The 23089-nt window shown below is 44.0% G+C and overlaps 1 protein-coding gene across 3 annotated transcripts in view; it reads left to right on the top strand.

Moving 5' to 3' along the window:
- The first annotated feature begins 1565 nt into the window (after positions 1-1565).
- The window catches only part of LOC133387806 (probable methylcrotonoyl-CoA carboxylase beta chain, mitochondrial), a 39297-nt gene continuing 17773 nt past the window's right edge, over positions 1566-23089 (top strand). For 2 of the 3 annotated variants that reach the window (XM_061633394.1, XM_061633396.1), the window contains exons 1-6: positions 1566-1758; positions 8257-8589; positions 9927-10123; positions 12066-12244; positions 21376-21456; positions 21840-22018. In XM_061633394.1, the coding sequence (XP_061489378.1) occupies positions 8261-8589; positions 9927-10123; positions 12066-12244; positions 21376-21456; positions 21840-22018 (965 nt within the window). In that variant the 5' untranslated portion in view covers positions 1566-1758; positions 8257-8260. The remainder of the gene's footprint in view (positions 1759-8256; positions 8590-9926; positions 10124-12065; positions 12245-21375; positions 21457-21839; positions 22019-23089) is intronic. The other variant, XM_061633395.1, reaches the window with a different exon arrangement.

The raw sequence follows: 23089 nt of genomic DNA on the forward strand, positions 1-23089 counted from the left end.
CACTCAGCCTACCTTACCTCACAAAGTTGTGAAGATGAGAGGAGGAAGGAACCATGTTTGAACTGTTTGAATGTTTATTTCGGTCCATGACCAGCCAGGAATGAACCATGTATGCCACCCTGAGCTCCTTGTTAAAAGGATGAGACATATTTGGTAATATAGGATTTAGTAATATACATACGCAAATGTTCTCAATAGTTACTGAGTTTCTCCTTAAGCTGTTGTAGTCTTTATTTGTTTTATAAGCTTACCCATGATAAACTAAGTACTGCTGTAATCAGTGCGTTTCCTGATCTTCCTTTTTGTTGCCTAAATTTTTGAACTCGATTTCCAAATAAAATTTGTTTTTATGTGCCTTCAAGTCTACTACGACTTATGGCGACCCCATGAATCAGTGATCACCAAGAGCATCTGTCGTGAACCACCCTGTTCAGATCTTGTAAGTTCAGGCCTGTGGCTTCCTTTATGGAATCAATCCATCTCTTCTTTGGCCTTCCTCTTGTTCTACTCTCTTCAATTTTCCCCAGCATTATTGTTTTTTCTAGTGAATCATGTCTTCGCATGATGTGTCCAAAGTATGATAACCGAAGTTTCATCATTTTAGCTTCTAGTGACAGTTCTGGTTTAATTTGTTCTAACACCCAATTATTTGTCTTTTTCGCAGTCCATGGTATGCGCAAAGCTCTCCTCCAACACATTTCAAATGAATTGATTTTTCTCTTATCCCCTTTTTTCACTGTCCAACTTTCACATCCATACACAGAGGTCTGGAATACCATGGTCTGAATGATCCTGACTTTAGTGTTCAGTGATGCATCTTTGCATTTGAGGACCTTTTCTAGTCCTCTCATGGTTGCGCTCCCCAGTCTCAGCCTTCTTCTAATGCAGCGTAAAAAAAAAAAAGTAAAAAGAATTAAAGAGGGGATCAAACCAGCACTTAAAAGGTGAGACTCTTCCACTACTTCTGTTGAATTGCCACTGGTTTTCCGCCTGTTTATTATTTGTTCACTTGTTTGTTTGCTTAATTTAAATGACATATGAAAGGCAATGCAATAAAAGGCGGTAACTTTATTTCCACTTGTGGTCAACTCTCAGAATCAAAATAAGCCTTCCTGTGCAAGTCCCCAGACAGATAAAAAAAGAGAGTTTTGATAAGTTTAAACACTCTCTGCATATTAATTTTTTAAAAATCCAAAATAAAGTTTATTAAGGAACAGAAGGGGAGGGAAAGTAAGATAGCATGCTGAAGGGATATGAAAATCTGACGAAATCTATTCAGGAAAAGGAACGGCCAGGGCCTAGAACATATGGATGACAATGAAACTAGGCGGGAGATGAGCGGTGAATATTCCGAGCGTTATTTATTGAGCTCGAGACATGGACAAGAACTCGCGACCGATGACAAGCTGCTATACAGACCAGAACGTTGAAGAAACTCAGCACGTGCCTGGGCAAAGGAAAGCGATTAAGAAAATGACGGGCATGCGCACTTCACCACTTACAAGGCAACGAGTGTGTTCCACTGTTTGGGACGCCAAGGGGGCGGGGTCTTTTCTGCAAGGGGGAAGACGCGATACGTACAGAGGCGGGCCGGGGCTTCTGGGAAAGGCGAGGACTTGAGAACGGTGACTTCAAACTTTCTTTCGGCGCGTCGAGGGTCGGTGCGGGAAGGAGAAGCAAACTTTGAGACGAAGGCTGCAATCCGATACATGTCTACAGAAGTAAGTCGTATTCGGGTTCAGTGGCACTTACTCCCAGGTAAGTAGCATTGGATTGCAGCCTAAGGGTAGGACATGGCTACTTTGTTGTTATTGTTATGTGCCTTCAAGTTGATTACGACTTATGGCGAGCCTATGAATCAGCGACCTCCAATACTTACTAGCTACTAAATATGGCTACTAGCGCTTAATAAAATGGAGTGGCTGTCAGGCTTTGGGCGCTCATTCAGTCTGGATGCAATCAACGGTGGGCGAACCTAGCGATGTTGTCGAGGTGACACCTGGGGGGGCGAAGGCTTCTCACGTCTACAACTACTTTGCCGGTACAGCCGTTTCCCTCGAAACTTCAGTGCCACCTTTTAAGGAGTTTGGGGGAGTTTTGCGCCCTTCAGGAATCGTCCCCTAAGAGATTTTTATTGGGACTATAAAATGCTCACTGCTGGGCTCCTTTATTTACCAGCTGAGAGTGTCACTTAAAACTAAAGACAAGAAAGAGTCGAGGCACAGTAGTCAGAATGGCTTAGCATGGATGTCACAATCTCAGTGGGAAAAGGATGGATTCCTGCCCCTCTTAAATGCCTACTTTCCATCTCGGAGGTGTGAAGGAGGAGATTTAAACTCAGGCTACCATTATTGCAATGACTTAATAGAAGCCGACGATGGGACCACGTGTATTAATTTTATCCAACCTCTCCCTGAGCTCCAAAGTGCTTACAGTGATTCTTCTATATTAGTATGTCTTCCTCCAATGGACTTACAATCTAAATATAATTTGGAATACTGTATATGTTTCTGGACACCTTATCTCAAAAAAGAATATTGTAGGGCTGGAAAAGTGCAGAAAACAGCAACCAAAGTGATCAGGGGATTGGTGCACAGAAAAGGTTATAAAACCATTAATGGTGTGGAAAAAGTGACTTGAGAAGTTTTTTCCCCATTTCTTTCTCATGATAGAACTTGAGGTCATCCAGTAAAATTGACTGGTAGTAGATTCTTTTGTCCAGTCAGACAAAAGAAAGTACTTCACACAAAACATCATTAACTTACAGAATTCACTGCCACAAGATGACTTCCAACTGTTAGAGTGGTATGACAATGAAACCAATTTCCTAGGGAGATGGTGGGCTCTCCATCACTGGAGGCCTTCAAGAGGCAGCTGAACAGCCACATGTCGTGTATGCTTTAATTTGGATTCCTTCATTGAGCAGGGGGTTGGACTCGATGGCCTTATAGGCCCCTTCCAACTTTACGATTCTATGATTCTATGATGACACTTGTCAGTAGCTTGGATGGCTTTAAAAGGGGATCAAATAAATTTTGGTGATAACTCTGTCAGTGGGAATATCTGGGTTCAGAAGTAGTATGCCACTGAAGACAGTGGGAGAGGACTTTACATCAGCCTGTCGGGATATAAAGTCAGTAATAATTTAATAATACCTTACTTCTGGCCCTAGAACCAATTGGTTGGCAGAAGCTGGAAACAGGATGCAGGAACAGATGAAGCCATAGTCTGATTCAGCAGGGATTTTCATTTGTATTGTGTGGATTACAATATTTGCTTTTGTGCTTCAGTGTGTGTCTGTATCTGACTGGAATTACTATCGATTCTTTTTGACATTATTTGTAGTATATTGTAGTATACCCCCTTGTCATGGTCAGATCACTACTTGGTGAGAGTAGACCTTTCGATGCCACACACCCTCCACGCCCCAGACGCTTGATGGATCCTGATGGATTCCTGAATGCGCTTGGGGACTTTATGGAGCCTGCAGACGGGCACTCGGTTGAGACCCTGGTGGAGGAGTGGAATAAGGCAATCACCGGGGCATTAGACCGGGTGGCTCTGAAATGCCCTCTCCCTCTGAATAGAGCTCAGACAGCACCGTGGTATACTCCACGGTTGCAAACTCTGAGGCGGGAGGTGAGATGGCTAGAGCGCCGGTGGCGGACATCTCGTTCTGATGACGATCGGACACGGGTTAGAGCGGCTGCAGCAGCCTACCATGTGGCGATAAGGGCAGCAAAAAAGGATTTTTATGCTGCCTCTATTGCGTCCGCAGAGTGCTTTGGAACCTATGGAACATTCTAAGACTTCCTGTGATGAGTTTGCAAAGCACTTTGCAGATAAAATCGATCGTCTAAGGAGTGCTATTCCGTGCGCTGTGGACACAGTGAGCGAGCCAGAGTCGGTCCAGTGGTTCTCCGGTGGTGTGGGATCGGTTCCAGCTTCTTCCTTCTGATGAAGTGGACAAGGTGCTTTCAACCTTAAGGCCAAGCACCTGCTTACTCGACCCTTGCCTGTCATGGCTCATTATGAGCTGCAAGGATAGACTGGGTGAGGGGATCAAGGCGGTGGTAAATGTGTCCTTGGAAGAGGGCGTAATGCCATCAGCCCTCAGGGAGGCAGTAATAAAACCAATTTTAAAGAAGCCCTCCTTGGATCCCCAAGATTTGAACAACTTTTGCCCAATCTCAAACTTACCATTTTTGGGCAAGGCAGTGGCGGCGAAGCAGTTTGCAAGCGCATTTGGAGGAAGCGGATTATCTGGATCCATTTCAGTTGGGTTTCAGGCCTGGACATGGGACTGAAACAGCCTTGGTCGCCTTGGTGGATGATATGAGGAGAGCATTGGATAGGGGTGAGTGCACCTTCCTCGTCCTCCTGGACCTCTCAGTGGCTTTTGATAACGTTGACCACAGTATCCTGGATCGCCTGGAGGAGTTAGGCACCAAAGAGTAGCATTGGGGGATGAGGTTTCGGACCCTTGGCCTCTTACATGTGGGGTGCCACAGGGTTCCATCCTCTCCCCAATGCTATTTAACATCTATATAAAGCCGCTGGGGACTATCACCACGAGATTTGGGCTGCAGTGTCACCAATATGCGGATGACACGCAGCTCTATCTCTCATTTAAATCTTCACTGAGGTTGGCTGTAGAAACCCTATCCAAGTGCCTGGAATTGGTGAGTGGCTGGATGGGAAGGAATAAGCTGAAGCTGAACCCTGACAAAACCGAGGTACTGTTTGTGGGAGACAAGGGAAGGTTAGGGGATTTCGACCTGGTGCTCAATGGGGTACAATTGCCCCTGAAAGACCAGTTCCATAGCCTCGGGGTCATTCTTGACTCCCAACTGTCCATGGAAGCTCAGGTTTCGGCTGTGAGCCGGGCAGCACTCCATCTGATACAGAGGCTACGCCCCTGCCCTCCCAATCATCTGCTCCCATCGGTGGTACATGCCCTGGTCTCCTCTCGCCTTGACTACTGTAATGCGCTCTACGTGGGGCTACCCTTGAAAATGGTCCGGAAGCTGCAACTGGTACAGAACGTGGCGGCGCGCCTGATTAAAGGCAGCCGCCGGCGAGATCATATCACTCCAGTGCTAAAAGAGTTGCACTGGTTACCAGTTGCTTACCGGGCCCAATTCAAGGTGTTGGTTTTGACCTTTAAATCCCTATACGGTTTTGGCCCAGTCTATCTAAAGGAGTGCCTCCAGCATCATCAGCTATGCCGCCCAACAAGATCAGCCTCAAAAGACCTTCTCTCCATCCCATCAGTCAAAACAGCCAAACTGGTGAGGACTAGAGAGAGGGCTTTTTCAGTTGTGGCTCCCACCCTGTGGAACTCCCTCCCAAATGGTCTCCGCCATGCCCCTTCCATGATGAGTTTCCGCCGGGCCTTGAAGACCTGGCTCTTCAGGCAGGCTTTTGGGGTGGGCTAGATTTTATCTTCATTGTTTTTAGATTTTTAATGTCTAGGTATTGTATGCCTATTTTGTACGTCGCCCAGAGTGGCTGGACAGCCAGCCAGATGGGCGACTAATAAAGTCAATAAATAATTAAATAATTGTAGTATATTAGCTAAAACGAAAGGCAATCAATATCTGCTCCTCTCCAGACTAAAAGAAAAAGACCAATGCAATGAAAGTGAAGTATCAACAAACACACACTTTTGGCCAAGGGCTTGCTGAATATGTTGAAATGAACAAAGTATTCAAGCTTAATATGCAGCTAAAACAAACAGTGTCCAAGAATTAAATATGTTCATAATTCTGCTTCAGTGCATTTCAGAATAGAATTACAATTTTAATAGCAAAGATATGAAGAAAAGCAGGCCATATTGGGGCGGGGGATGTTTGGCCCTCTCTCAATGTTGCTGAACTGCAACTTCCATCACCCCAGTAAGTGTGGCCAATGGCCAGAGATGATGGGAGCTGTAGTTCAGCAACATCTGGAGGGCCAAAAGTTCCCACACCTGGTGTAGGGATAGCTCCATGCAGCCTTCCCTGACTTCTTGTCCTCCAGGTGGTATGCACTACAACTCCCATCAACCCCAGCCACCATGGCCAATGGTTAGGAATGATGGGAGCTGTAGTCCCAAAAATCTGGAGGGCACCATGTTGGGGAAGTCTGTTCTAAGGGCTGGAACATCCTGAATGAACTCCCAGGGTTTACCTTGCTACAAAATGATTTCATATTATTATGGATGGTTCAGATTTATAATAATAATAATAATAATTGTTGTTGTTGTTGTTGTTGTTATTATTATTATCATTCACCCTTCACTAGCAGGTCCCAGGGCAGGTTATATCAGTTTAAAATTCAGCATTAAAAGCAATTAAAATAAATTACAATCAACAGGAATAGGATGGCTCCTGAAAACATACTTCTCAAGTGGCAAAGGCCAGGGTAAAAAGGTGCATATTTAGCATTTCCCCCAAACTGTACAGCTCACGTGTCAGGCGCATCTCTGTAGGCAGGGAATTCCACTTAGGGACTTTCTCCCAGTCCACTGTCCCTCAAACTTCTTAGGGTGGTGGAAGTATCAAAAAGACCCCTCTCCTAATCTTAACACCTGAGGGTCTGTAGGGAAAGAGTCTCTCAGATATTTGGGGCCTAAGTTGTTTAGGGCTTTCAACGCTAGCGAGAGCACCTCAAATTGGGCCCAGAAAAGAACTGTCAACCAATACAACCATTTTAGAATGAGTTATAAGGGTTCTGAAAGCAATTCCAGCCAGTAGTCTGGCTGCTGCATTTTGGACCAGATGAAATTTTTGAGTCGTCTTCAAGGGCAGCCTCACAAAGAGCACATTGCAATAATCCAGTCTGGAAGTTACTAGAGAAGAGGAGTACGATGGCCAAGTCATATGTGTCCAAAAGGGGCTGGAGCTGGCGAACTAGCGGGAGCTGGAAATAGGCATTCATAACCACCAAGGTCACTTGGGGCTCAAGTGACAGTGTTGGATCCAGGAGTACCAAGCTATGAACCTGCTTCTCCAGGGGAGTGCAGCTCCATCCAGAACAGATTGTCTTCCCATCCCTGGACTCAAGAACCTGTTTTGTCAGGATTTGGTTTCAGTTTGTTGGCCTACATCCAGCCCATCACTGCCTTTAAACACCTCCCAGTTTAGATGGAACAGAGAGATACAGATGGGTGTCATCTGCATATTGATGTCTCTTTACTCCAAACTCCTGATGACAGCTCCCGGCAGCTTCATATAGATGTTAAATAGCTGGGGGACAAGATGGAACCCTGCAGGACATCACAGAAGAGCTCCCACAGTGTCGAACAGTAGCCTCCCATAACTACTTTCTGGAACATCCCTGAAGGTGGGAGCTGAAACCCTGAAGTACAGTGCCCCAACCCACACTTCCGTGAGCCACTCCAGAAGGATACCGTGGTCAATAGTATCAAAAGCTGCTGAGAACAAGCAGGGGTGCACTCCCCACATCTCTTTCCCAACAAATGTCATCAACCAGGGCAACCGAGGCAGTTCCAGTGTCATGATCGGGCCTAAAGCTAGACTGAAATGGATCTAGCCTGTCCCTTTACAAAATAAAGTTGAGCTGTTACTGACACAACTTACATACTAATCCTATATGCACCAGCCCAGAAGTAAAGGTGCAATCCTAATCCCCAGATACACAAAATCCTAACATTATCCAGCAGTGTGTTTCTTTCCACCTGCTGAGCTGGAGGCAGCATGCTTCCAAATAGCAGTTGCTGGAAACTGCAGGAGGGGAAAGTCCTCTTGTACTCTGGTACCCATGGGCAACCAGTTGACCACTGTGAGAACAAGATGCTGGATTAGATGGGCCGTTTGCCTGATCCAGCAGGCTCTTTTGTGTTCTTAAGGTGATGTAAATGACTTACCTTGGCATACATCTACTTACATCAGCTGAGGGAAAACCCTGGTGGTACAAGGTAAGCCAGCAGAAGTTATGTTGGTATACACACCCCAAGGGGATATGTCAAGGGAGGGGACCAGCATTAAGGTAGACCCTAGAATTGTCCTGCCCTTTGCTTAAATTCTGTAACCATTGAAATGAAATTAATGAGCAGAGATTTTGCTTCAAGAAAACACTTTTTAATGTACTTGCTTCAGTACATCAATAAAAATTGTTAATGAAATGGTATGTGCTATATTATTTGATCTCGTGCGATTTATTGGTGTACTTTTGTATGAACCAAGGGACGATACTGGATAATGTATTTTAAAAATAAGTAATATGTTGTTATATTTCTATATATGTTTCTAGGATCATGTGGAACCATATCACTTTCATGATGCTCTCTAGGTATTCCCGATGCCTCTTGGCTACATCCTGTTCTCCATTATTCCACACTTCTAAGAGCATAGCCCAGGAATTTGGCATAGGCAGACAGCAAATGAGCCTACTGAGCTGCAAGAGTGGAATAAAATATGTCAAGGTGGTTCTATGCAACAAGATACACTCTTCACCTGTAAGGTTCAAAATAAAAAATAAATATCAGCATACAAAAAACTTTCCAGTATTAGATGGGGGCATCCCTTCCCTATATAGACATGTATTTGAAAGCAACACAAGGAACAGTGAGATCTGCATTCAAAGGTAACTATTTTTTTTTCTAATAGCCTTACAACATTAGCACCTTAATTCAACAGTTTTAGGCAGGATATGTACTTTTCAGTTCCTGTAAACTAGCCTTACCTTGAGTTGGGATCCAAAGTAATTATGCTGAAGATTTAAGTCTGAATCAGTTTGGTAATTTCAAATATCTATAAACTTGAAAACTATTAAAATTATTTCTCTTACCTCTTGAAAGGTTTAGAATGATTTCTCAACTTAGAGATAAGAGATAAACATATGCTGTATATATCTGGAAATCGATGAAGATTTTTGCCTTCACAGGATAGTTAGGTATGTGAGTACCTTTGGAGTAATGTTAGATAATTGAAAGAGACATTAAGCATGCTGATACCTTTTTAAAGGTTAGCTGTGGTGTATGTTTTCATATTTTTGAAAATTTAATAAAACTTGTCCCATGTTCCATTTGAATTTGAAATAAATTCAAAGACATATATAATGAGTAACATCATTCTAAAACCCTAGTGAATTCATGGTTGACAGCTTTCAATGTGTTTTAAATGTGTTTTAAATTGTATATTTGTTTTAATGTTTTTGATTGCTGTAAACTGCCCAAAGAGCTTCTGCTATGGGGTGGTATACAAGTGCAATAAAGTAAAGTAAGTAATTAACTATGATTCATTAATAAAGGCAGAAAAGTGACTAACTACTTTTATGGATTGGTCCTAAAGGACCATATACCAGCAGCCCCAAGGGCTTTATTCAGTACTATTAACATAAGCTGAAAGACAACTCATGAAGATGATGGTATGACTTTTCATAGTTTAACTGTTTCTACAGTATTTTCTGAGGAAGCCAAAGTCAAAATATCAAATAGTGCAATATTGTCCAAATGTCAGATTGTCATAGTTTTGCAGATTAGTCATAGGCTGTTAGTAAAGTAGATGAAGCAGTTTCATTTTGGGGACTGGTTCCAGATGAAGACAAAATTCTATTCTTTTATTTTCTAAATAAATGTAGTGCTGACGGTGCTTCTGTTTTTTAAGTCTGTACTTTAATCTCTAGTCACAGTCCCCTTAAGCAAGCATTTTCATGTTTCTGATCAAGGTTATGTCTGAGTCATATAACATTTCCCCAAATTTGACATGTGAACAGATGTACATGTCCAGTTTAAATTCAGATTTGATTTTTTTCTTTTTGCTGAATTTTGAATAATACAGTAGGAACTTTTCATCTATCTACACAAATATCAACTAATTACCTCACTATTTTCCCATAAATATGTCAGGGTAGTTAATATATTTGTTGTATTAAGAAAATGTTGGTTTTCAGCTCCTTTGAGGTTTTCATTTTGATATCAGGTACTCAGAGTTGTTTGCGAAGGTCAGTAAAGGAGGAGGAAAAAATGCAATATTTCGTCACACTCAGAGGAACAAAAAGATGCTTGTTCGTGAACGCTTAAAGATGCTTCTTGATGATGAAAATTTCCTTGAGCTCTCGCCTTTTGCAGGCCTTGATATGCCTTATGGTGATGTTCCTGCAGCAGGATGTCTCACTGGTAGGTCTTGTATAAGGAAATTTTTAAAAAGTAAATTGTATTATAATAAATCTGTATGCACTTAATTAGATCAGGTCAATCAGTAGTTTAGCCTGCCCCCAACAACAAATAAGAAAATCCATTTCATCTGTGCTGTGTCTGTTGGAAGATGCAATAGTGAAGACGGAATGAGCGGAGACATCAGAGTGATTTTAACTACCTTTTTGACAGAAACAAAAATGCTTGGGATCAGGTGTGATTTGGAACATCTAATAAGGTAATCCTAGGTGGGCACTAATCTACAGCAACCTCATACATCTGTTCATGGTACCCACCTTACAAGGCAAGAGTGGTGCTCTTATGTTTTCTTTCATATTTTAATACAATGTTTTTGTTCTGCGTATAGTAACTAATGATTTCTGAGGGACAGCTTATGTCTGTTAGCTGATTTGAAGTAGCAACTGCTGGCTGTGGAAAAAAGACAGAATGGCACACTCCTATCCATAGTTAACCTTTTGCCAACTCTTCAGCCTGCCTGCTGCTTGCCCCAGTGCAGCAGTGACATGTGATGTAAGCAATGGAAATTGGCCCTCGCTAAGCGACAAGATTGGAAAGAGTAATAAAGGGCTTTACCAGCTAACAGTACTTAGAATTTAAGTAATGGTCATGGAGTAGGTAGGAAAGCTGTTCATTTGAACTTTCAAATAGTGGTTGCCGGTATAGTACATATTCTGTTGTTGTTCCTCTATGATGGGCAGACTGTTTACCTCAATATTTTGCAATAGATTTTAATTGGTAAATTAATCAACTAAAGCTTCAGTCAATTAATTGGTCAGGCTGTGATTGAGAAAATAACATATTTGGAGGATATTTTGGATTCTTGCATGTGAAACAGGATTGAAGAAGGAAGTATTAAAGATGGCCTTTCATTCTGATATCTCAAAGTACCCAAATTGAAGTTTTGGTAATATGCAAATTTAATTGATCAGATAAAGTTAGATGATAATCAGTTAACAGAGCAATCCAACACCCATTTTGCCAGACTGGGGGGTTTGGAATCAGTAGAGACATCTCTCAGCCCAGCTCTGTTGGCTGGCTGCGAGCATGTGGCCAGGCAGGAGGCCTGCTGGACATATCCCAACCTACAGAGCCCAGCATTAAGCCCCAAAACGGGGATTCCATGGGTGGGAAGGAGGCTGAGCCAATGTGGGATCCAATGGATACCGAGCCAGATTTCCTTCAGTTGGACGATGGCATTGGGCCTGATCCAGACCTGATCAGTGCACCACCCTTGAGCTAGCTCAGGGATCAGGCCTGATCGTCCTGCCTTCTCCCCCACCTTCCACTGTGGCCACCATGACTGGCCAGGCTGTGGATGCAGCGGTGGCTCTGCTGCTTTGCAAAGCCCTGGCAGCAGTGGGGAAGAGTTAGGGTTGTAACTTCAAATTATTTTTTTTATTTATTATTAGATTTCTATCCTGCCCTTCCACCCAGTAGGAGCCCAGGGCGGCAAATTACTTAATTGATTGACAGAATTAATTTGCTGTGGACAAAGATAATCACTCTTATGATAACAACCAGAGTAAAGCAAAGTAAGGAGGTTCTATATTGAACTTATGGGATCTTTTGATAAGTACATTTATTTGTATTTATTGAAAAATGATACCATAAGATTCCTTATTGGTCTTGTCACGGCTTAGTTCAAAAACTGTTCTTATATATTCCACATGTTCACACTGTAGAAGCACTGCAAGTAAACCAGGATGCTTAAAGTCAAGCTGCATTCTTTCTGACTTCTTTGGCATTTTCATATGTTGCAAGACCTCTCCAGCATATTTATGTACTTATGTGCCATACTTTATGATACAATTACAAAATATTTCCATACGGATAATTCATATTATTTGTAAAATGTAATTCTTTCTCTTTGGACGATCTTTTCAATAGTTTTTCTTTGTTGCAGGCATTGGAAAAATCTGTGGAGTCTGGTGTGTCTTCATGGCAAATGATGCAACAGTGAAAGGTGGGACCATTTATCCTATTTCAGTGAAGAAACAACTGAGAGCTCAAGAAATAGCAATAAAAAATAGACTTCCGTCTGTTTACCTTGTGGACAGTGGGGGAGCATTCTTGCCACTTCAGGTAAAAGACATGTTGTATAAAATCAGTTGATGTCATCTGCTTAAAATGATTCCCCTTGACTTGTTTTATAGTTAGCTTTCAAGCCTGTGTCCTAAAAGTTTTGTGTACTAGAAAATATAAATATTTTAAAAATCACAAAATTTCAATCTTTGAAATTTAATTAGCTGTTGAATACTTTTCTTTACTGAAGTGAACACCCTACCTAGCCACTAACTGAGCTGCTTCAGGTGTCATGAACATTCTAACTGCTTAAGTGCTAAAACTCAATATACAGAGCCAAGGGGTGGAAATATGCAGGAGGTATTACTACTGTGACAACAGTCAGCTGTTAATATCTTCATAGTATTTCATTTCATTGTGAAGATTTGTACATTGTCTTTCAATCAAATAATCTCCAAGGAGGCTTCCAATACATGAACACAGTACAAAAACTACCCACCATCATTGGCCTCTTTCCCCTAACCTGAGGAACAGAATGTTCCTCCCCTTGCATTTACAGCTCCATGGCAACTGGAAGTTATTTTATTATTATTATTTGTAAATATTTGTATACTGCCAAACATTAAAAAATACCAAGGCGGTGAACAACAAAAAAATCATGAGTAAGATTACATTGATAAAAACAAGTAAATTATTATTATTATTATTATTATCCAGTAGGAGCCCAGGGCGGCAAACAAAAGCACTAAAAACACTTTAACACATCATAAAAACTGACTTTAATATATATTAAAACAAAACCACCATTAAAAACATTAAAACAAAACATATTTAAAAACATTTTTTAAAAGCTTTAAAAATGTATATTTTTTTAAAAAGAAGGCTTATAAACCTATTAAGTTGCAATTCCAATGCAGACGCAGACTGGGATAAGGTCTCTACTTAAAAGGCTTGCTGAAAGAGGAAGGTCATCAGTAGGTGCTGGAAAGATAACAGAGATGTTGCCTGTCTAATATTTAAGGGGAGGCAATTCCAAATGGTAGGTGCCACTACACTAAAGGTCCGGTTCCTATGTTGTGTGGAACGGACCTCCTGATAAGATGGTATCTGCAGGAGGCCCTCACCTGCAGAGCACAGTGATTGACTGGGCATATAAGGGATAAGACGGTCTTCCAGGTATCCTGGTCCCAAGCTGTATAGGGCTTTGTAATTCAAAACTAGAAACTTGAACTTAGCCTGGTAGCTAATTGGTAGCCAGTGCAATTCTTTCAGGAGCGGGGTGATATGTTGGCGATACCCTGCCCCAGTGAACAGTCTCGCTGCCACATTTTGCACTGCTGCAGCTTCCAGACCAACCTCAAGGGTAGCCTCAGAATGAGTGCATTACAGTAATCCAGCCTGGAGGTTACCAGTGCATGGACAACAGTGGTCAGACTATCCTGGTCCAGAAACGGCTGCAGCTGTCTTACTAGCTGAAGCTGGAAAAAAGCACTCCTAGCCACTGAGGTCACCTGAGCCTCTAGTGACAAAGATGGATCCAGGAGCACCCCCAGACTACAGACATTCTCTTTCAGAGGGAGTATGACCCCATCCAAAGCAGGCAACTGACCAATTATCCAAATTCGGGAACCACCAACCCACACCGTCTCCATGTTGCTACGGTTCAGAGTCAGTTTATTGGCCCTCATCCAGCCCACCACCGAATCCAGGAACTGGTCCAGGGCTTGCACAGCCTCTCCCGATTCAGATGTTACAGAGAAATAGAGCTGGGTATTGTTGGCGTACTGCTGACACCTGATCCCAAATCTCCTGATGACCGCCCCCAAGGGCTTCATATAGATGTTAAACAGCATGGGGGACAAGATGGTACCCTGCGGCACCCCACAGCAGAACTGTCAGGAGGTCGAAAGACAATCACCCAATGCTCTTCTCTGAAAACAACCCTGGAGACATGATCGGAACCACTGTGAAACAGTGCCTCCAATACCCATCTCACCAAGTTGCTCCAGAAGGATACCATGGTCAATGGTATCAAAAGCCACCAAGAGATCAAGTAAAAATAACAGGGTTGCACTCCCCTTGTCCTTCTCTCGATAAAGGTCATCCATCATGGCGACCAAGGCCGATTCAGTCCCATAACCAGGCCTGAACCCAGACTGGGATGGGGCAAGTTAATCTGTTTCATCCAAGATGCAGTTGCTGCGCCACAACCCTCTCAATCACCTTCCCTAAGAAGGGAGTATTTGCGATGGGGCAGTAGTTGTAGCAAACCAATGGGTCCAGGGTGGGCTTTTTCAGGAGCGATTGGATCACTGCCTCTTTCAGGATGGTTGGAACCCCTCCCGCAACAATGCATTGACCACACCTTGGATCCACTCAATTAAACCCCCTTGGCAAGCTTTAATAAGCCAAGAAGGGCAAGGGATGAGAGGATACATTGCTGGCCGCATCGTTGCAAGCACCTTGTCCATGTCATCAGGCTGCATCAACTGAAACTGATCCCAAGAAGTTGCAGCAGACGTTGCACTGGACCCCTCACTGGGGACTAGAGTAGATGTGGATGAGGGATCAAGATTGCTACAGAGGCGAGCAACTTTACCCTCAAAGTACCTTGCAAACAATTCACAGTGGTCCTCTGAAGGGCCTAAAGCTCTGTTTCCTGGAATTGATGTCAGCAGACCCCTGACAATACGGAAAAGCTCCACAGGACTGCTACTTAAGGATGTGACGGTGGCAAAGAAATAGGCCTTCTTCACCGCCGCACAGTAGGCATGGTTATGATGTTTTACTTGTGCCCAATCAGCCTCACAGCACGTCTTTTGCCACTTGCTTTCTAGCCATTGTCCAGCCTGTTTCATTGCCCTTAGTTCACTGGTGTACCAGGGTGCAAACCGGGTTCCACAATGCCAGAAAGGGCGCTTGGGGGCAACTGTGTCAAGAGCCCAACGTGCATCGCTGTTCCAAAGCATGACAATGGCTTCAACAGGGTCACTTGTTCTATCTACTCAGAACTCCCCCAGGGCATTCAGGACTCCAGTGGATTCCATTAGTCTCTGCAGGTGGACCATCTTAATCTGCCCATCACTTCTGCAGGGGAGGATTGGAGCCATCAGTCTAAACGTCACCAGGAAGTGGTCTGACCCATGACAATGGGGTGACATCCACCCCCCCATCTCCAGACCACCCTTTCCTCCATCTGGAGCAAAAACCAAGTCGAGGGTGTGCCCTGCCCTATGCGTTGGGCCAGTGACAACTTGAGACAGCCACATGGTTGTCATGGAGGCTATGAAGTCCTGAGCCAGAATACTAGAGGCAGCCTCAGCATGGACACTGAAATCACCCAGCACTATCATTTTGGGCTCCTCCAATACCACAGCCGCGATGGCCTCCACCAGCTCAGTCAGAGAAGCTGCTGGGCAGCAGGGTGGATGGTACACCAGCAGCAACCCTAGTTTCCTGTCTCCTTAGCCCAACACCAAGTGCAGGCCCTCACAGCCAGCTCCAAGACTGAGTGGTTTCCTTGTGACAGAGATCGAAGTTCTGTTGATCTCAGCAACACTTTCCCCCCCGTCCCTGCAGCCTTTGCTGGTGTTGCACCAAGTATTCAGGTGGGCAAAGCTGGGTCAGATCAACTCCTCCCAGCTCACCCACTCAGGTCTCAGTGATGCACACCAAATCGGCACCCTCATTCATGATCAAATTATGGATGAGTGTGGTCATATTGTGTACCAATCTGGTGTTAAACAACAGGCCCGTGGGCTGATGAGCAATGAGGAACCTGCCCATGGGAGAAATGGGAGCGAGGAACAAGGCGTAGATTGATTTGTTTGTTGGGAGGTTAGACGGTGTTGCATCAAGCGTTATCCCACATTTTCCAGTGCATTTTTAATCATAAAATCATAGAGTTGGAAGGGGCCTTGTAGGCCATCGAGTCCAACCCCCTGCTCACAGCAGGAAATCCACAGCTAGAGCATCTCCCGCAGATAGCTGTCCAGCCTCTGCTTGAAGACATCCAGTGAAGGGGATCCCACCACCTCCCTAGGCAGTCGGTTCCATTGCCGAACTGCCCTTACTGTCAAGAAGTTCCTTCTAATTTCCAATCTGAATCTACACTCCAACTTAAAACCATTAGACCTAGTCCTACCCTCTGGGGCAGCAGTGAACAAATCTGTACCCGGCTCTATGTGACAGCCCTTCAGGTACTTAAAGAGTGTAATCATGTCGCCCCTCAGCCTTTTCTTCACCAGACTGAACATGCCAAGTTCCTTCAACCTTTCCTCATAAGACTTGTTCTCTATACTGGCTATCATCCTTGTCGCCCTCTTCTGAACCCGTTCTAACTTGTCTATATCTTTCTTAAAGTGAGGCACCCAGAACTGAACGCAGTATTCCAGATGAGGCCTGACTAATGCAGAATATAGTGGGACTATTATTTCCCTCGACCTGGAAACTATAGCTCTGTTTATGCATCCCAAAACCACGTTTGCCTTTTTTGCCGCAGCATCACACTGCTGGGTCATGTTCAACTTGCGATCCACTACAATTCCAAGGTCCTTCTCACACGCACTACTGCTAAGCACTACTGCTAATATCACTTTCCTTATTGCAGAAAGCCTGATCTTTTGGGGGAAGCAGGTTTGTTGCATAGTATCTCCCAATCAACTTTAATTGTGCAACCTGAATTGGCCACCTGAAAATAGCAATAGTCTGAAAGTGCTCCGTATTAACTATTGTAAGCCACTATGAATAATGCATATCCATTATAAGGACAGGATAGAAATTCTTGAATAAATGAATAAATAGTGCTTAGCAAATTGTCTTCTGAAGACCTTGTCTCTCTTTTTGCTGATCCTTCTCACTGCGGAATCCATGATTAAATCATGGATGAGTGTGGTCTTATTGTGTACTGTTCTGGCATTAAACAACAGCACACTCAGGCCAGTGGGCACAGCAGTTGAGCAATGAGGAACCCGTCCATGAGAGGAGTGGGAGTGAGGAACAAGGTGTAGATAGCCTTGCCTTCATCTTCTATGGTAGTTCACCACCTCCCCATGGCCACACCTCCCTCTACCCATGATTACTGAAATTGGGGTGGCATCACCTGTGTTCCTCCTTACTAAGAGTTCTCCTAAACACCTGATGTGGACCCAGCAAGAGCCCACCAGCAAAACCTGCCTGAGCCAATTATCCCGGTAGGCCTCTGCGAGAATTGGGAATAGTCAAACCTACTCAATCTCTTTCACACAGGGCACATCTACTTCCCCCTTTCTGACACCCAGGGAGGGCCAGCCTTCTGCCAGTTACAGACTTTCACTCTGAAGGCAGCTGGCGACTCTCCTATCATTGAGTTTACCGCACAGGCTCTCACTGTGTGCAGGAACTACATATGCACCACACACCCTCCCTGCTACCAGTCTCCTCTAGATTGGTACAAAAAAAATAAAAATAGAAGGGGGTAGTGCCTTCTCCCTTGGAACTCCCTAAGGGGCTATTCCCTTTGGTGGTGACCCCAGCGGCAGCAGACCTGCCACCCAAGGGCAGTCGGGCTTTTATGCCCGCTGACCCAGCCAGGAGCTGACGCAAGAGGCAGCAAGATTGACTGCAGCCTCTCTCTGGAGTCAGGGTCAGGCAGGGGGTCCCAGTCCTTGCAGCACTTATCAGGGACTTCAGCTGTCTCAAGAGACAGCAGCCCAGAGGAGCGAGCAAACAAGCAAGCACCAGATGCTCAGATACTCACTCCCAGGGCAGGTCTTCTCCAGTCCCCCAGTGCTGCAGCTGTTCTTCAATGAATCAGATTAATAACTGACCTTAACTGGATTGCCCATCACTAAAAGCCTGGGTAAACAAATGTGTTTTAAGCAGGTGCCTAAACGCCAATACTGTAGGCACCTGCCTGATATTTGCTGGGAGCACATTCCAAATGGTGGGTGCCATAACTCTAAAAGCCCTGTTTTTTGTGGACATAAGGTGACTCTTGGGAGCGTGCAGCACTATTAAGAGTGTCTCTCCCAAGGAATGCAGTGACCCATAGAGTAAGGTAATCCTGAAGACAATCTGGTCCAAAGGACTTTAAATGCTGAAAATGAGACCTTAAACTTGGCTCAGTAGTACGTCGGCATCCAGTGTAGTTCTTGCAGCAATGGTGTTGCATATTGTCGAAAGGACATCCCTTTAGCAACCTCGCTGCTGCATTCTGCACTAGCTGTAGCTTCCAGACCAGTTTTACGGAAAGCTTCACAAAGAGCATATTGCAGTAATCAGTTCCAGATGTTGCCAATACCTGTACTAATACAGGAATGGCTGTAGCTGTTGGAGAAGAGTTCTTTCTGGCAAGCTGCTCATTCTTTGGCCAATAGCTCAGACAGGTTGTTCATCCGCTTTCCATGGTGCTCCTCCTGGGAATGGGGAAGGGCAACCTTCAAGCAGCCTTTCTTCCTCTGACTGGATGAGAGAGATCAGAGTGTACTTCCCTCTAATTAATTTTGGTCACACAGTTCAATCACTTTATCCTGTTGAGTAGAAAAGCATTGCCTAGACTCATTCTTACCTGTTCTATATGTAGGTAAACTAGAACACCTCTGTGGTGGTAGTTGAAGAATATAAGGAGTGTCAGTTTAAGTCCTTATCATATTGGCTTTAGTTCATACACAGTCTTTCCCCCAGCTATGCAAAACTATTGTCAAAAGAACTAATTTTTCTGAGTTTAGAAATAGGCTGAAACAATTCATTTATTTATTATCATTTAAAATATTTTAGGCTACATTTTATGGTAAAACCCTCACAAGGTGGTTTACAATCAGAATATAAAGTATATTAAAACATCAAACAACTGAAGCAATGATAAAACAGCAGCTGAAAAAAGGTGACAAAACAATGAAGATAGGAATGTGGCTTTACTGAAACACCTGAGCAAGAACTATTCTGTTCTTTCAGTTTTGCCCTGGTTATATCTTAAACTATTGACCTTGTAGGAGCAAAGAAGGCCTCTTCACAGACCCAAGATGTGTACATTTCTATCTTGTGCAGCACAGTATTGCCGTCTCACAACAAATATTTTGCTTAGGGGCTGGGGTTCAACCCCTTAAAATGTGGATTTCATGGGGAACAGGATTAACAGTTTATTCACGAGGGAATGGAAAACATCAAGCTAATTTTGTTGGTGCTTGTAATTATTATTTATAGTATGAGCTTCTTTTTTACTGTTCTTTTTACACAAAAGAGTTTCCAAGCAGGATGTCTCATTCCTTACCTAAGAATTCCACCCACCATTTTCCCATGCCCACTAACAGCTTTAACCAGCAAATGACAACTGCTCATTTATTTATTTATTATTTGATATATATCTCGCCCTTCCTCCCAGCAGCAGCCCAGGGCAGCAAACAAAATAACTAAAAACACTTTAAAACATCATAAAAACAGACTTTAAAAAAACATTAAAACAAAACGTCTTTAAAAACTTTTTTTAAAAAACAAAGCTTTCAAAACATCTTAGAAAAAGGTTAAAAACATACCGTATATTCCGGCGTATAAGATGACTGGGCGTATAAGACAACCCCCAACTTTTCCAGTTAAAATACAGTTTGGGATATACTCGCCGTATAAGACTACCCCTGCTTATGACATGCAAGCGATGTACCTTACCGGCGATTGGCTGGTTGTTGTATACAAAGCCTATCGTGCGAAGGCAAGAATGTCTTTGAAGTCAAGACTAGGGGCGTCAGACCCCTCCCACTCTCCAGTTCATTCTTGCCTTCGTACGAACAAGATTGAGATCCTATAGCGTAGCATTTAGCTAAGTATTTGTTTGTGTGTTTGTTTGACAGGGTGCGGAGGTAGTGTTTCTTGTGTGTCTCCCTAGTCCTTCCCTTCCCCTGTCTTGCTTTTCACTGCTTATTTCAGCTTATTTCATTTACCCGGGCAGTTTATTTTCCCTGTTGATTGTCTGACGGCCCCTAGAGTGACCGCGGCTGCGGGTCTCTACGGCTTTGGCCATTTCCGAGCTTTTCCCCCTGAGTCACAGTCCTTGCGAGCTTGCGGCTGTGACTTTCCCGTAGCGGCTTTTCTGGGCTGGGCTGCCTCGAGCCGCGTTCTGTGGCGTCGTTGGAGAGACCGTGGCTGCGGTTCTCTCTCAGGCGGGAGCTTGCGGCTGCGGCTCCCTGCCTTTCCCCGCCAACTCTTTTTAGCTTGCCCGGGTATTGCCGCGCTCCACGGGAGCCTGCGGCTGCGGCTCTCTCATTAGAGAGATTCTTTTTCCTTAGCCGCACTCCGCTGCTTTAAATTCCGCCGTGGAGAGCTCTGCAGTCGGCGCCGTCGGCTGCTTGTCCCTGCTGCCTTACACTTCACAGTATTCTCCTGGCCGTCCCTTCCTGGGGTTTTTCTTTTTCAGAGCCGCTAGTGCGGCTATCGGCCCCGCGGCTGCTCCTGCGAGCCTGTGCTGGGCAGTTTCTCCCCAGTTCAACAGCATACGGCCGCCATTGCCCCTTCTTCTCCGTCATTTTTTGACTTAATTTTCCCGCTCTTTTTCAGCACCCGGCGTATAAGACGACCCCCGACTTTTGAGAAGATTTTCCTGGGTTAAAAAGTCGTCTTATACGCCGGAATATACGGTACTTAAAAAAAAAAGCTTTCAAAACATATTAAAAAACAATTCCAACACAGACGCAGACTGGGATAAGGACTCGACTTAAAAGACTTGTCGAAAGAGGAAGGTCCTTACTCTGCATTCTGCTCTCCAGTAGACTCCCCTCCATCTTACCTTAAATTACCATCCTCCGAAGAATTCCCCCCTTTCATCCAATAACACTCTAGAACACAAGGACTACATCAGTTAGTTATGAGAACACAGGAAGCTGCTTTATACTGAATCAGACATTGGTTCGTCTAGCGCTGTACTCTCCACACTGAGTGGCAGCGGCTCTCCAGGTTTTCAGGCAGGAGACATTCCCAGCCCTGTCTGGAGGTGCCAGGGATTGAATCTGGGACCTTATTACATGTAAAAAGAACATGTGAAATAGTTCGAAAAGACTGCTGTTCTCTAAGAATGCCTTTCTAAGATTTGGCTTATTGTGAAATATGGTTGGATGTATTTTTTTGAGTGGGGTTAGCCTAAAGTATAGATAAGAAGTTAGGTTTTGGATTTCTACTGTCCTACAGAAACGCACTCTTGTTCTTTCCTGCTCCTGTATTGTCAGGCAGAGCTATTTCCCGACCAATTCCACGGAGGCCGAATTTTCTACAACGAGGCTGTGATGTCTGCATTGAGAATCCCTCAGGTACAATATTGGGAAGAGATCTGTGAATTTAAAATGCATTTCCCAGTAGTATTCAGTTAATAACCAAAATAATGTACTGCTGAGCATAGCACTTGATAGTATTTCAGAAATGTTATGCAGGATCTTGCATTTTGCATTTGTTGCACTAGGCTGCTGTGTTCAGAAACCATTATGGTAGATAGCCCTGTAGTTACTCATTACATTCTTGTCTTAAACATCTGTCAGTGCTTTCATCACATTCTCTGCAACAGACTAGTGAAAAATAGCCAGTAGATCAAGTGCAGAAACAGTATTCCTTTTTGCAGCTGATAGGAAGATCTACGTGCAGTTCACATCATAATGCCTGTGGGTCTCTACCTAATCTGAGCTGGTGTGTCCTCCAGGTGGCAGTCGTGTGTGGTTCTTGTACTGCAGGAGGTGCTTACGTTCCTACCATGGCAGAGGAAACAGCCATTGTAGATAAAATTGGCACAATGTTTCTTGCTGGGCCCCCTCTAGTTAAAGCTGCCACAGGAGAAGACATTCATCCCGAGGAACTAGGAGGAGCCAACCTGCATGCTAAGTAGGTATAATACTGATTGAATCATACCTTCAGTCATAGTTGTGCTAGACATCAAAATGTCCATTATGAAAAATGGCCTGCAGAGCTGTATTCAGAAACAAAGAAGCCATGCTTTATTTGCACTGAACTTGGCTCCAGATTTATTTTCAGACTGACAATTGTCCCTCATCACACAACATTTATATCCTGTTCAGTTACAAAGGCTTTCAGTTGCTTATACAAATACTTAGCATTTTACATTAAACTGGGGGAGGGTCAAAACAAAATAGCATACAGTACTAATGATTTTTTTCTTGCCTGCTAAAGGTATATGGTTTTTATATTTTACCATTCCCATTCCCCCCCTTTTGCTTTTTTTCAGACACTATTGTTCCCGGTCCAAGATGTACATTCTGAAATGTAGGGCAGAACCGGTCTGTGTTGCAGGTACATTCCCATTGGAGCAGGGTTCGGAACCTGTAGCCCCTCTAGATGTTGTTGGTGGACTACAACTCCCTTTTCCCTGACCATTGACCATGCTGACTAGGGCTGATGGGAGTTGGAGTCCCACAACATCTGGAGGACCACAGGTTCCCCATCTCTGAATTGGGAGGAAAATGCTAGAATCATGTGCACGCACGAGCCATGACTCAGTAGGTGAGCATCTGCTTGGCATGCAGAAGGTCCCAGGTTCAATCCCCGGCATCTCCAAGTAGGACTGGAAGAGAGCCCAGTCTGAAGCTGGAAACCCACTGCAGTCAGTGCAGATAGGAGCTAGGTGGACCAAAGATCTGACTCCTTTTAAGCCAGCTTGCTATGTTCCTACATAGCTAAGTACAAGCAGAAAGTACTTATGCGCGTGCGTGCGTGTGCGTGCGCACACACACACACAGATATAGATAGATAGATAGATAGATAGATAGATAGATAGATAGATAGATAGATAGATAGATAGATAGATAGATAGATAGATAGATAGGAGGCCTCATATTTCTTTCCATCAGCAGCTCCTTTCACCTTGCTTTGGAGGACCTTCCAATGATGGGGAGGGTACTTTGCAGGGGATGTGGGAGTCTGTTGGTGGAAAGAGTA

Source organism: Rhineura floridana, chromosome 6 (genome assembly GCF_030035675.1).
Source record: "Rhineura floridana isolate rRhiFlo1 chromosome 6, rRhiFlo1.hap2, whole genome shotgun sequence".
NCBI lineage: Eukaryota > Metazoa > Chordata > Lepidosauria > Squamata > Rhineuridae > Rhineura > Rhineura floridana.